The sequence below is a fragment of the Oncorhynchus kisutch genome, unplaced genomic scaffold (genome assembly GCF_002021735.2).
Source record: "Oncorhynchus kisutch isolate 150728-3 unplaced genomic scaffold, Okis_V2 Okis09a-Okis19a_hom, whole genome shotgun sequence".
Taxonomy (NCBI): domain Eukaryota; kingdom Metazoa; phylum Chordata; class Actinopteri; order Salmoniformes; family Salmonidae; genus Oncorhynchus; species Oncorhynchus kisutch.
Genome location: NW_022261985.1, coordinates 6,208,352 through 6,223,378, shown reverse-complemented (window position 1 = coordinate 6,223,378; position 15,027 = coordinate 6,208,352). Strand labels below are relative to the sequence as shown.

The 15,027-nt window shown below is 50.3% G+C and overlaps 1 protein-coding gene across 6 annotated transcripts in view; it reads right to left on the bottom strand.

Moving 5' to 3' along the window:
- The window catches only part of LOC116360602 (ELKS/Rab6-interacting/CAST family member 1-like), a 475,628-nt gene that overhangs the window by 444,839 nt on the left and 15,762 nt on the right, over positions 1 to 15,027 (bottom strand). For all 6 annotated transcript variants that reach the window (XM_031815520.1, XM_031815522.1, XM_031815523.1 and 3 more), the window contains exons 2-3: positions 2,938 to 3,502; positions 1,112 to 1,591 (exon numbers count right to left, since the gene is read on the bottom strand). In XM_031815520.1, the coding sequence (XP_031671380.1) occupies positions 1,112 to 1,591; positions 2,938 to 3,171 (714 nt within the window). In that variant the 5' untranslated portion in view covers positions 3,172 to 3,502. The remainder of the gene's footprint in view (positions 1 to 1,111; positions 1,592 to 2,937; positions 3,503 to 15,027) is intronic.

Genomic DNA, 15,027 nt, shown 5'->3' with positions numbered 1-15,027 from the left:
ACATGTACTGCTCCTTCCAGTCTAACTACATGTACTGCTCCTTCCAGTCTAACTACATGTACTGATCCTTCCAGTCTAACTACATGTACTGCTCCTTCCAGTCTAACTACATGTACTGCTCCTTCCAGTCTAACTACATGTACTGCTCCTTCCAGTCTAACTACATGTACTGCTCCTTCCAGTCTAACTACATGTACTGATCCTTCCAGTCTAACTACATGTACTGCTCCTTCCAGTCTAACTACATGTACTGATCCTTCCAGTCTAACTACATGTACAGATCCTTCCAGTCTAACTACATGTACTGATCCTTCCAGTCTAACTACATGTACTTCTCCTTCCAGTCTAACTACATGTACTGCTCCTTCCAGTCTAACTACATGTACTGATCCTTCCAGTCTAACTACATGTACTGCTCCTTCCAGTCTAACTACATGTACTGCTCCTTCCAGTCTAACTACATGTACTGCTCCTTCCAGTCTAACTACATGTACTTCTCCTTCCAGTCTAACTACATGTACTGCTCCTTCCAGTCTAACTACATGTACTGCTCCCTCCAGTCTAACTACATGTACTGCTCCTTCCAGTCTAACTACATGTACTGATCCTTCCAGTCTAACTACATGTACTGATCCGTCCAGTCTAACTACATGTACTGATCCTTCCAGTCTAACTACATGTACAGATCCTTCCAGTCTAACTACATGTACTGATCCTTCCAGTCTAACTACATGTACTGATCCTTCCAGTCTAACTACATGTACTGATCCTTCCAGTCTAACTACATGTACTGATCCTTCCAGTCTAACTACATGTACAGATCCTTCCAGTCTAACTACATGTACTGCTCCTTCCAGTCTCACTACATGTACTGATCCTTCCAGTCTAACTACATGTACTGATCCTTCCAGTCTAACTACATGTACTGCTCCTTCCAGTCTAACTACATGTACTGATCCTTCCAGTCTAACTACATGTACTGCTCCTTCCAGTCTAACTACATGTACTGCTCCTTCCAGTCTAACTACATGTACTGATCCTTCCAGTCTAACTACATGTACTGATCCTTCCAGTCTAACTACATGTACTGCCAGTGACTCCAGGATCTTACCTGAGTCTCGTCCTGAACCACTCTGTACTGCTCCTTCCAGACAGAGATCTTGGACACCTCGTCCTTCCTCAGAGCTCTCTCCTTCTTCAGCTCGGGGCTCCAGAAGGTCTTGATGGAGTTCATGGAAGAGCTCAGCTTGCTCTCCTTCACATCCACCTCCCCCCGGAGGAGCTCGTTCTCCCTCAGCACCTCCTTCAGCTGGGTCTGGAGGTCCATGATGGTGTTGTCTCTGGTTTGGCGTAAGGAGTGAGGCACTGTGGACGCCTGCTGGAGGCTGGACTGGGACGAGGACACGTGGTCACACCCAAACACGATGCTGTCACTGGGCATGGACGAGCCTCCACCTCCCTGGCTGATGTTGGGATTGGAGCCCATGGCGGTTGTCCGGACGCCGTAAGGGAGCTTTGCTCCGGAGCGACCCAGGGTCATGGTGCTCTTGGGCAGGCTAGGGTCGTGGTTGGGGTTGGGATAGGCCTGGGTCTAGAATAGATCGGATTAGATTAGATTTACTTTATTGTCCACAAAATTAATTTAGTTAAGATCTGCATATTCAAATATACAAACAACAGAATTCACATACAGGAATACAAAACATTTAAATAATTCACATCCATACAGTAGCTAAGTGGCTTCGGTAAAAAAAGGTGCTAGTCATACAGGAAGTGTCTTTGGTAAAAGCAAGGTGCTAGCCATACAGGAAGTGTATTTGGTAAAAGCAAGGTGCTAGCCATACAGGAAGTGTCTCTGGTAAAACCAAGGTGCTAGTCATACAGGAAGTGTCTTTGGTAAAAGCAAGGTGCTAGCCATACAGGAAGTGCATTTGGTAAAAGCAAGGTGCTAGCCATACAGGAAGTGTCTTTGGTAAAAGCAAGGTGCTAGCCATACAGGAAGTGCATTTGGTAAAAGCAAGGTGCTAGCCATACAGAAAGTGTATTTGGTAAAAGCAAGGTACTAGTCATAGTGTCATTTAAAACAGGTTTATTCAACCGGGCGTCCGCGGACCCCTAGAGATACTGTAGAGGATCTGCAATTTATTTTAAAGTGGATTTATATTTTGCATTCTTTCAATGTGTTTAATGAATATCGCTATTAACAACGGAATAAACAAAATGTCAATGACATAACTACAGTAGAAAAGAGGACAATATCTTCTTTCTAAAGATGTCAACTTTATTTTTAACTCCTAATATTGAGCCAATTCCCCTCATTGGAGCCAATACCCCTCATTGGAGCCAATTCCCCTCATTGGAGCCAATTCCCCTCATTGGAGCCAATTCCCCCCATTGGAGCCAATTCCCCCCATTGGAGCCAATTCCCCTCATTGGAGCCAATTCCCCTCATTGGAGCAAATTCCCCTCAGTGCAGTATCTGACACAGTCTATGAAACAGCAGCCACAGACAGGCGACCAGTGGCTTCTGGTCAGCTTTCTTAACTAGGACATTCATTTTTGCCAACACATGGCTAACCTTTGTTTCACCAGCTAAACAGCTGCTCTTAGTGAAAATGTGTTTGGAGTCACCTTCCTGGCTAACAGGCTATATTAGAGTTACACTTCCTCTTCCAATTATAATGAAAAACCATCTACCAAATCTATACATTTTAAAATGTTGATTACTTGTCCTGCCACGATCATTCACCTGGGGATGATAATGATATACAAAAATCGTGTTTTCTAACGTATGATGAGGGTCCCTGGGTCGCCGGTTTGCCTGGGAGGGGGTCCCTAAGCAAGAAAAGGTTTACGATTCCTGATTTAAAAGAACAGAAGGTCATTTTGGATAAAAACCTCTGCTAAACAACACGTCATATTGTATTACTAGATCACCTGTTGAGAGATGACCTCGTTGTCACTGAGGTACATGGGTCCGGAGGTGGCATAGGCCGCGTTCAGAGACTGGATGTTCTCCATGGAGAGGGTCTTTCCCCCGGGGCCTCCTGTACTGTTGGTGCGACGGTGGCCGAGGCGCGGGGAGCGGGGCAGGCAGGGGGAGCGACCGGGACTCTGACTGCTGCCGTTGTTGCCCTCCATCTTGGCAACGGAGCGGGAGCTGCCGTACATGGTTAGGGGTCAGGGGTTAAGGGTCAAGGGCTGGGGGTTGAGGGGTTAAAGGTGAGATACTGAGACTAAGTGATCCTCCAAAAGATGTGGACTACAGTGTCCTGATACAGAGTGTTACACTATGTGGCTACTGACTGGCAGTCTGTCTCAGCTGAAGGAGAGGAACAGATTGTTCATGTTCAAAGATCCTGCATTTCCTGGATGATTGGACTATGATGATTGGACTATGATGATTGGACTATGATGATTGGACTATGATGAGTGGTAAACTTGGCGAGAAAGGTGGTTTTAACATCCATTTAGTCCCTGGGTCCTGGGAAGAGGCAATGATCTGTAAGAGAGAGAAAGAGAGAAAAGACTGTAAGCTAAAAAAAGAGGAGAGAATTCACCACTCCCCTGAGTCTCATCACTGAGAATTCACCACTCCCCTGAGTCTCATCACTGAGAATTCACCACTCCCCTGAGTCTCATCACTGAGAATTCACCACTCCCCTGAGTTGCATCACTGAGAATTCACCACTCCCCTGAGTCTCATCACTGAGAATTCACCACTCCCCTGAGTCTCATCACTGAGAATTCACCACTCCCCTGAGTCTCATCACTGAGAATTCACCACTCCCCTGAGTCTCATCACTGAGAATTCACCACTCCCCTGAGTCACATCACTGAGAATTCACCACTCCCCTGAGTTACATCACTGAGAATTCACCACTCCCCTGAGTCACATCACTGAGAATTCACCACTCCCCTGAGTCGCATCACTGAGAATTCACCACTCCCCTGAGTCGCATCACTGAGAATTCACCACTCCCCTGAGTCGCATCACTGAGAATTCACCACTCCCCTGAGTCGCATCACTGAGAATTCACCACTCCCCTGAGTCGCATCACTGAGAATTCACCACTCCCCTGAGTCGCATCACTGAGAATTCACCACTCCCCTGAGTCACATCACTGAGAATTCACCACTCCCCTGAGTTACATCACTGAGAATTCACCACTCCCCTGAGTCACATCACTGAGAATTCACCACTCCCCTGAGTCTCATCACTGAGAATTCACCACTCCCCTGAGTCACATCACTGAGAATTCACCACTCCCCTGAGTCTCATCACTGAGTATTCACCACTCCCCTGAGTCACATCACTGAGAATTCACCACTCCCCTGAGTCTCATCACTGAGAATTCACCACTCCCCTGAGTTGCATCACTGAGAATTCACCACTCCCCTGAGTCTCATCACTGAGAATTCACCACTCCCCTGAGTCTCATCACTGAGAATTCACCACTCCCCTGAGTCTCATCACTGAGAATTCACCACTCCCCTGAGTCTCATCACTGAGAATTCACCACTCCCCTGAGTCACATCACTGAGAATTCACCACTCCCCTGAGTTACATCACTGAGAATTCACCACTCCCTGAGTCACATCACTGAGAATTCACCACTCCCCTGAGTCGCATCACTGAGAATTCACCACTCCCTGAGTCGCATCACTGAGAATTCACCACTCCCCTGAGTCGCATCACTGAGAATTCACCACTCCCCTGAGTCGCATCACTGAGAATTCACCACTCCCCTGAGTCGCATCACTGAGAATTCACCACTCCCCTGAGTCGCATCACTGAGAATTCACCACTCCCCTGAGTCACATCACTGAGAATTCACCACTCCCCTGAGTTACATCACTGAGAATTCACCACTCCCCTGAGTCACATCACTGAAAATTCACCACTCCCCTGAGTCTCATCACTGAGAATTCACCACTCCCCTGAGTCACATCACTGAGAATTCACCACTCCCCTGAGTCGCATCACTGAGAATTCACCACTCCCCTGAGTCGCATCACTGAGAATTCACCACTCCCCTGAGTCGCATCAATTAGAATTCACCACTCCCCTGAGTCGCATCACTGAGAATTCACCACTCCCCTGAGTCGCATCACTGAGAATTCACCACTCCCCTGAGTCGCATCACTGAGAATTCACCACTCCCCTGAGTCGCATCACTGAGAATTCACCACTCCCCTGAGTCGCATCACTGAGAATTCACCACTCCCCTGAGTCGCATCACTGAGAATTCACCACTCCCCTGAGTTACATCACTGAGAATTCACCACTCCCCTGAGTCACATCACTGAGAATTCACCACTCCCCTGAGTCTCATCACTGAGAATTCACCACTCCCCTGAGTCACATCACTGAGAATTCACCACTCCCCTGAGTCTCATCACTGAGTATTCACCACTCCCCTGAGTCACATCACTGAGAATTCACCACTCCCCTGAGTCTCATCACTGAGAATTCACCACTCCCCTGAGTCACATCACTGAGAATTCACCACTCCCCTGAGTCACATCACTGAGAATTCACCACTCCCCTGAGTCACATCACTGAGAATTCACCACTCCCCTGAGTCACATCACTGAGAATTCACCACTCCTCTGAGTCACATCACTGAGAATTCACCACTCCCCTGAGTCTCATCACTGAGAATTCACCACTCCTCTGAGTCACATCACTGAGAATTCACCACTCCCCTGAGTCTTATCACTGAGAATTCACCACTCCCCTGAGTCACATCACTGAGAATTCACCACTCCCCTGAGTCTCATCACTGAGAATTCACCACTCCCCTGAGTTACATCACTGAGAATTCACCACTCCCCTGAGTCACATCACTGAGAATTCACCACTCCCCTGAGTCTCATCACTGAGAATTCACCACTCCCCTGAGTCACATCACTGAGAATTCACCACTCCCCTGAGTCTCATCACTGAGTATTCACCACTCCCCTGAGTCACATCACTGAGAATTCACCACTCCCCTGAGTCTCATCACTGAGAATTCACCACTCCCCTGAGTCACATCACTGAGAATTCACCACTCCCCTGAGTCACATCACTGAGAATTCACCACTCCCCTGAGTCACATCACTGAGAATTCACCACTCCCCTGAGTCACATCACTGAGAATTCACCACTCCCCTGAGTCACATCACTGAGAATTCACCACTCCTCTGAGTCACATCACTGAGAATTCACCACTCCCCTGAGTCTCATCACTGAGAATTCACCACTCCTCTGAGTCACATCACTGAGAATTCACCACTCCCCTGAGTCTTATCACTGAGAATTCACCACTCCCCTGAGTCACATCACTGAGAATTCACCACTCCCCTGAGTCTCATCACTGAGAATTCACCACTCCCCTCAGTTACATCACTGAGAATTCACCACTCCTCTGAGTCACATCACTGAGAATTCACCACTCCCCTGAGTCTCATCACTGAGAATTCACCACTCCCCTGAGTTACATCACTGAGAATTCACCACTCCCCTGAGTCTCATCACCTAGAATTCACCACTCCCCTGAGTCTCATCACCTAGAATTCACCACTCCCCTGAGTCTCATCACTGAGAATTCACCACTCCCCTGAGTCTCATCACTGAGAATTCACCACTCCCCTGAGTCTCATCACTGAGAATTCACCACTCCCCTGAGTCGCATCACTGAGAATTCACCACTCCCCTGAGTCTCATCACTGAGAATTCACCACTCCTCTGAGTCACATCACTGAGAATTCACCACTCCCCTGAGTCTCATCACTGAGAATTCACCACTCCTCTGAGTCACATCACTGAGAATTCACCACTCCCCTGAGTCTTATCACTGAGAATTCACCACTCCCCTGAGTCACATCACTGAGAATTCACCACTCCCCTGAGTCTCATCACTGAGAATTCACCACTCCCCTCAGTTACATCACTGAGAATTCACCACTCCTCTGAGTCACATCACTGAGAATTCACCACTCCCCTGAGTCTCATCACTGAGAATTCACCACTCCCCTGAGTTACATCACTGAGAATTCACCACTCCCCTGAGTCTCATCACCTAGAATTCACCACTCCCCTGAGTCTCATCACCTAGAATTCACCACTCCCCTGAGTCTCATCACTGAGAATTCACCACTCCCCTGAGTCTCATCACTGAGAATTCACCACTCCCCTGAGTCTCATCACTGAGAATTCACCACTCCCCTGAGTCGCATCACTGAGAATTCACCACTCCCCTGAGTCTCATCACTGAGAATTCACCACTCCCCTGAGTCTCATCACTGAGAATGCACCACTCCCCTGAGTCACATCACTGAGAATTCACCACTCCCCTGAGTCTCATCACTGAGAATTCACCACTCCCCTGAGTCACATCACTGAGAATTCACCACTCCCCTGAGTCTCATCACTGAGAATTCACCACTCCCCTGAGTTGCATCACTGAGAATTCACCACTCCCCTGAGTCACATCACTGAGAATTCACCACTCCCCTGAGTCACATCACTGAGAATTCACCACTCCCCTGAGTCTCATCACTGAGAATTCACCACTCCCCTGAGTCTCATCACTGAGAATTCACCACTCCCCTGAGTCTCATCACTGAGAATTCACCACTCCCCTGAGTCACATCACTGAGAATTCACCACTCCCCTAAGTCACATCACTGAGAATTCACCACTCCCCTAAGTCACATCACTGAGAATTCATCACTCCCCTGAGTCTCATCACTGAGAATTCACCACTCCCCTAAGTCACATCACTGAGAATTCACCACTCCCCTGAGTCTCATCACTGAGAATTCACCACTCCCCTAAGTCACATCACTGAGAATTCACCACTCCCCTGAGTCTCATCACTGAGAATTCACCACTCCCCTGAGTCACATCACTGAGAATTCACCACTCCCCTGAGTTGCATCACTGAGAATTCCCCACTCCCCTGAGTCACATCACTGAGAATTCACCACTCCCCTGAGTCGCATCACTGAGAATTCCTCACTCCCCTGAGTCACATCACTGAGAATTCACCACTCCTCTGAGTTACATCACTGTTGTGTGTTTGAAATGCTGTGTACAGTAGACACTACAGAGAAAAGCCATGGAAGTTTCCATTTATAGCTCACAGGTATACAGAGGACACAGGCTGTAGTAAAGACACTACACACAGGACAGAGGACACAGGCTGTAGTAAAGACACTACACACAGGATAGAGGACACAGGCTGTAGTAAAGACACTACACACAGGACAGAGGACACAGGCTGTAGTAAAGACACTACACACAGGATAGAGGACACAGGCTGTAGTAAAGACACTACACACAGGATAGAAGACACAGGCTGTAGTAAAGACACTACACACAGGATAGAGGCTGTAGTAAAGACACTACACACAGGACAGAGGACACAGGCTGTAGTAAAGACACTACACACAGGACAGAGGACACAGGCTGTAGTAAAGAGAGAGAGGACAGTGGATGGAAATAATGGCCTAATGAACAGCTCTGGCAATAATCAGCCTCCTCTCCTCTCCAGACTCCTGGCCAGGTCCAGGTTGTATCTGGGTCACTCACATGCCATACTGTATTTACTCTAGCTGCCTGTCTGGATGACTCCCCGCCAGCAGAGGAGTCTCTCTCTCTCTCTTTCCTACTCTTCCTCTCCCTCCCTTCCTCTCCCTCCCTTCCTCTCTCTCTCCTAGTAAGCCATCCACATTCTCCCTCTGCAATAATCACCTCTCTGTGGTTTCCATAATAAATTGTGTTCCAGACAGGGCCACACTGCCCTTTCTAACTGAAGCAACACGCCTCCCATTCCACACACACACACACACACCAGCACGCAGGCTCTCTCTCTCCGTCTCTCTTTCCGTCACCGCCCAATAACAATCTGGAAAACGCACTCAATACCATCTGCCTCCACAAGCCATTGGAAAATCCAATACTCAATACAGTCTTTCTTCATCAGTGGATATAGACTAGCTCCCTCAAACTCAACTCTGGACCTCCAAGCCAGTTCCACTGCATGTTGTTCCCTCTAATCAGGGACTGGTTTAGACCTGGGACACCAGGTTCCCCTCTAATCAGGGACTGGTTTAGACCTGGGACACCAGGTGGATGATTACCCTCTAATCAGGGACTGGTTTAGACCTGGGACACCAGGTTCCCCTCTAATCAGGGACTGGTTTAGACCTGGGACACCAGGTGGATGATTCCCCTCTAATCAGGGACTGGTTTAGACCTGGGACACCAGGTTCCCCTCTAATCAGGGACTGGTTTAGACCTGGGACACCAGGTGGATGATTCCCCTCTAATCAGGGACTGGTTTAGACCTGGGACACCAGGTGGATGATATGAATGATCAGGTAGAACAGAAAACCAGCAGGCTCCGGACCTCGTAGAGGAAGAGTTGAATACCCCTGGACTAGCTAATCAATAAGCATCAGGGAATAACATCTATGGATCCATCTATCCTGGCTGGGGTTGCAAAGGGTCGGAAGCTTTACGCTACATTTCCATGGGAAGTTAAGCCCTGGAATTTGGGGAATTTTGCTTAAATTCATCAAAAAAGTTAATTTATAACAGTGAAGATGGGATACACAAGGCAATTCTAGGTCTTGTGGCATATTTTGGTTAAACTATCCCCAATTTAATGGAACCACAGTGCATTCATCCATCACATATACAGCTGATTCTCAAGATCTTGCACACTAATGAGATGCTATTGAGCCCACACTACTACACTGTCTGAGCCAAGGACTACATGCTTTCTGGTAAGTTTTGATTACAATACTGGGTGGGTTGAATATATTTTATACGACATATTAGATTTTTGTTAAATAGTAAATAGTAGCCTACAACAAAGTGTGTTTAAATCATTTGTAAATGGTTAACAATTTCTGCCAATTAGTTTTTGCTACCATGTGGGTTTTAGCTTGCTTGAGCCTGCTGACTGAGGAGTGTTAATTCACCTGTTTCCACACGTTTCATTTTAAAACATTTATCTTACAAAGGAGTTGTTTAATCTAACTGCTTAACTATTTATCTGTACATGGAATTGTATTTGGTTTTTCTTTACTAATATTCTTCTAATCTTACAGGAAAATGCCACGGGCAATATCTGACGTGTGGAGACATTTCCCTGTAGCTAATGTAGAAGGAAAAGCTGTGTACATTTGCAAATACTGTGCCAAATAATATGGCCAAGTGCATAAAGTTCCCTCAGTCCTCACAACAAGCAACCTCTGAAAAAAGTCCCTTTACTTCTATTCAAGGTGAAAATTATCGATAGCAACAGGTCATGGTCCTCCTGGAATCAGAAGATTTTTGACTCAATGGAGGAACATAGTCAGAGAAATGGTGATGAACGTCTTCCTCGAGCTGCGTATTGAACTGGTTCACCTCTGATGCTCACAGACGATGTGTATTGGAAGAGATTTCTGAATGTTCTTCGCCCAGCATACACCCCTCCAACCAGACATGCTTTATCTACTCATTTGCTGGATGCAGAGTTCAACAGAGTTCAACTGAAGGTCAAGCAAATCATAGAGAAAGCAGACTGGATTGCAATCATGTCTGATTGGTGGTCGAATGTTCGTGGGCAAGGAATTAATTAACTACATCATCTCCACCCTTCAACCAGTATTCTACAAGATCACAGACCGGTCTCTACAGATGAGCTGAAGGCAGTCATCAATGACCTTGGACCACAGAAGGTATTTGCACTGGTGACAGACAATGCTGCGAACATGAAGGCTGCTTGGTCTAAAGCGGAGGAGTCCTACCCCCATTGGCTGTGCTGCTCATGCATTGAATCTGCTCCTCAAGGACATCCTGGCACTGAAAACAATGGATACACTCTACAAGAGAGCCAAGGAAATGGTTAGGTATGTGAAGGCTCATCAGCAATCTACCTCACCAAGCAAAGTGATTAGAATAAGAGAACCACATTGAAGCTTCCCAGCAACACCCGTTGGGGTGGTGCCGTCATCATGTTTGACAGTCTCCTGGAGGGGAAGGAGTCTTTCCAAGAAATGGCCATATCACAGTCTGCCGATATGGACAGTCCCATCAAGAGGATCCTCATGGATGATGTATTTTGGGAGAGAGTGGTAAGCAGCCTGAAACCTATAGCAGTAGCCATTGCACGGATTGAGGGAGACAATGCCATCCTGTCTGATGTTCAGACTCTGCTTGCAGATGTAAGAGAATAAATCCATTCTGCCCTGCCCACTTCACTGTTGCTCCAAGCAGAGGAAACTACAGTTCTGAAATACATCGTAAAGCATGAAGACTCCTGCCTGAAGCCCAAACACCCCGCAGCGTACATGTTGGACCCCAAGTCTGCTGGTAAGAGCATCCTGTCTGGTGCAGAGATCAAAAAGGCCTATGGTGTCATCACTACCGTGTCTCGCCACCTTGGCTTGGATGAGGGCAAGGTTCTTGGCAGTCTGGTGAAGTACACTTCCAAGCAAGGGCTTTGGGATGGAGATGCAATATGGTAGTCGTGCCAACACATCTCATCAGCCACCTGATGGAAAGGACTTTGTGGATCTGAGGTTCTTTTTCCTGTTGCCTCCATCATCCTCCAAATCCCACCAACATCATCCACCCCAGAGCACAAGTGGTCCTTGTATGGGAACACACACACCAAAGCACACAACAGGCTGACCAATACGAGGTTTGAAAAATTGGTGGCCAACCCGGGCAAATTTGAGGCTTTTTGAGCCTGACAACGAGCCTCAACAAGGTTGGAAAGTGACAGTGAAGATGAGGCCTCAGAGTCTGATGTTTAAGAGGTGGACATTGAGGAGGTCCAGGGAGAAGACATGGAAGCCTGAGAGGAAGACAACCAAAGCTTTAGTTTCTAGACTATAATTTACAGATGTATGTTGAAAACATTTTTGGGATCATTCATTATTCCCTTTCTGTTGTTGTTCAGTGAAATCATCCCATGTGAAGAGTCAACCCATTTAATTAAAGTTCAATTGGGAACAAAATTGTTTAAAAAAAATTCTATTGGAAGGATTTAATAATTTGATTTATGTCTACGTATGAAAAGGTAAAAGGTTTATGTTTCTGTCTCCATATGATATGGTAAATATATCCAATACAAAAAACATCTACATTTAAATGGTATTAATATTCATTTGCATATATTCCCGTTATACTCCCTCCCTCTGCAGCCCCTCCCTCCATCCCTCTACATCCCTCCCTCCCTCTGCAGCCCCTCCCTCCCTCCCTCTGCATTCCTCCCTCCCTCTGCATCCCTCCCTCCCTCTGCATCCCCTCCCTCCCTCCCTCTACATCCCTCCCTCCCTCTGCATCCCTCCCTCCCTCTGCATCCCTCCCTCCCTCTGCATCCCCTCCCTCCGTCCCTCTGCATCCCTCCCTCCCTCCCTCCCTCTGCATCCCCTCCCTCCCTCCCTCTACATCCCTCCCTCCCTCTGCATCCCTCCCTCCCTCTGCATCCCCTCCCTCCCTCTGCATCCCCTCCCTCCCTCCCTCCCTCTGCATCCCTCCCTCCCTCCCTCTGCATCCCTCCCTCCCTCCCTCTGCATCCCTCCCTCCCTCCCTCTGCATCCCTCCCTCCCTCTACAATCCCCCCCCTCCCTCTACATCCCTCCCTCCCTCTACATCCCTCCCTCCCTCTGCATCCCTCCCTCCCTCTGCATCCCTCCCTCCCTCTGCATCCCTCCCTCCCTCTGCATCCCTCCCTCCCTCTGCATCCCTCCCTCCCTCTGCATCCCTCCCTCCCTCTGCATCCCCTCCCTCCCTCTGCATCCCCTCCCTCCCTCCCTCTGCATCCCTCCCTCCCTCTGCATCCCATTCCCTCCCTCCCTCTGCATCCCTCCCTCCCTCTGCATCCCATCCCTCCCTCCCTCTACATCCCAGTCCCTCCCTCCCTCTACATCCCTCCCTCCCTCTACATCCCTCCCTCCCTCTGCATCCCTCCCTCCCTCTGCATCCCTCCCTCCCTCTGCATCCCCTCCCTCCCTCCCTCCCTCTGCATCCCTCCCTCTGCATCCCTCCCTCCCTCTGCATCCCTCCCTCCCTCTGCATCCCTCCCTCCCTCTGCATCCCTCCCTCCCTCTGCATCCCTCCCTCCCTCTACATCCCTCCCTCCCTCTGCATCCCTCCCTCCCTCTGCATCCCTCCCTCCCTCTGCATCCCTCCCTCCTCTGCATCCCTCCCTCCCTCTAAACAACCCCCCCCCCTCCCTCTACATCCCTCCCTCCCTCTGCACTCCTCCCTCTCCCCATCCCTCCCTCCCTCTGCATCCCTCCCTCCCTCTGCATCCCTCCCTCCCTCTGCATCCCCTCCCTCCCTCCCTCTGCATCCCTCCCTCCCTCTGCATCCCATCCCTCCCTCCCTCTACATCCCATCCCTCCCTCCCTCTACATCCCTCCCTCCCTCTACATCCCTCCCTCCCTCTGCATCCCTCCCTCCCTCTGCATCCCTCCCTCCCTCTACATCCCTCCCTCCCTCTACATCCCTCCCTCCCTCTACATCCCTCCCTCCCTCTGCATCCCTCCCTCCCTCTGCATCCCTCCCTCCCTCTGCATCCCCTCCCTCCCTCCCTCTGCATCCCTCCCTCCCTCTGCATCCCATCCCTCCCTCCCTCTGCATCCCTCCCTCCCTCTGCATCCCATCCCTCCCTCCCTCTACATCCCATCCCTCCCTCCCTCTACATCCCTCCCTCCCTCTGCATCCCTCCCCTCCCTCTGCATCCCTCCCTCCCTCTGCATCCCCTCCCTCCCTCCCTCTGCATCCCCTCCCTCCCTCCCTCTGCATCCCTCCCTCTGCATCCCTCCCTCCCTCTGCATCCCTCCCTCCCTCTGCATCCCTCCCTCCCTCTGCATCCCTCCCTCCCTCTGCATCCCTCCCTCCCTCTACATCCCTCCCTCCCTCTGCATCCCTCCCTCCCTCTGCATCCCTCCCTCCCTCTGCATCCCTCCCTCCCTCTGCATCCCTCCCTCCCTCTGCATCCCTCCCTCTGCATCCCTCCCTCCCTCTGCATCCCTCCCTCCCTCTGCATCCCTCCCTCCCTCTACATCCCTCCCTCCCTCTACATCCCTCCCTCCCTCTACATCCCTCCCTCCCTCTGCATCCATCCCTCCCTTGGCATCCCTCCCTCTGCATCCCTCCCTCCCTCTGCATCCCTCCCTCCCTCTGCATCCCTCCCTCCCTCTGCATCCCTCCCTACATCCCTCCCTCTACATCCCTCCCTCTACATCCCTCCCTCTGCATCCCTCCCTCCCTCTACATCCCTCCCTCCCTCTACATCCTCCCTCCCTCTACATCCCTCCCTCCCTCTGCATCCATCCCTCCCTTGGCATCCCTCCCTCTGCATCCCTCCCTCCCTCTGCATCCCTCCCTCCCTCTGCATCCCTCCCTCTACATCCCTCCCTCTACATCCCTCCCTCCCTCTGCATCCATCCCTCCCTTGGCATCCATCCCTCTGCATCCCTCCCTCCCTCCCTCTACATCCCTCCCTCCCTCTAATCCCTCCCTCCGCATCCCTCCCTCCCTCTGCATCCCTCCCTCCCTCTGCATCCCTCCCTCTACATCCCTCCCTCCCTCCCTCTGCATCCCTCCCTCCCTCTACATCCCTCCCTCCCTCCCTCCCTCTACATCCCTCCCTCCCTCTACATCCCTCCCTCCCTCCCTCTACATCTCTCCCTCCCTCCCTCTACATCCCTCCCTCCCTCTGCATCCCTCCCTCTACATCCCTCCCTCCCTCCCTCTACATCCCTCCCTCCCTCCCTCGACATCCCTCCCTCCCTCCCTCTGCATCCCTCCCTCCCTCCCTCTGCATCCCTCCCTCTACATCCCTCCCTCCCTCTACATCCCTCCCTCCCTCCCTCTGCATCCCTCCCTCCCTCCCTCTGCATCCCTCCCTCTACATCCCTCCCTCCCTCTACATCCCTCCCTCCCTCCCTCCCTCCCTCTGCATCCCTCCCTCTACATCCCTCCCTCCCTCCCCCTGCATCCCTCCCTCCTCCCTCTACATCCCTCCC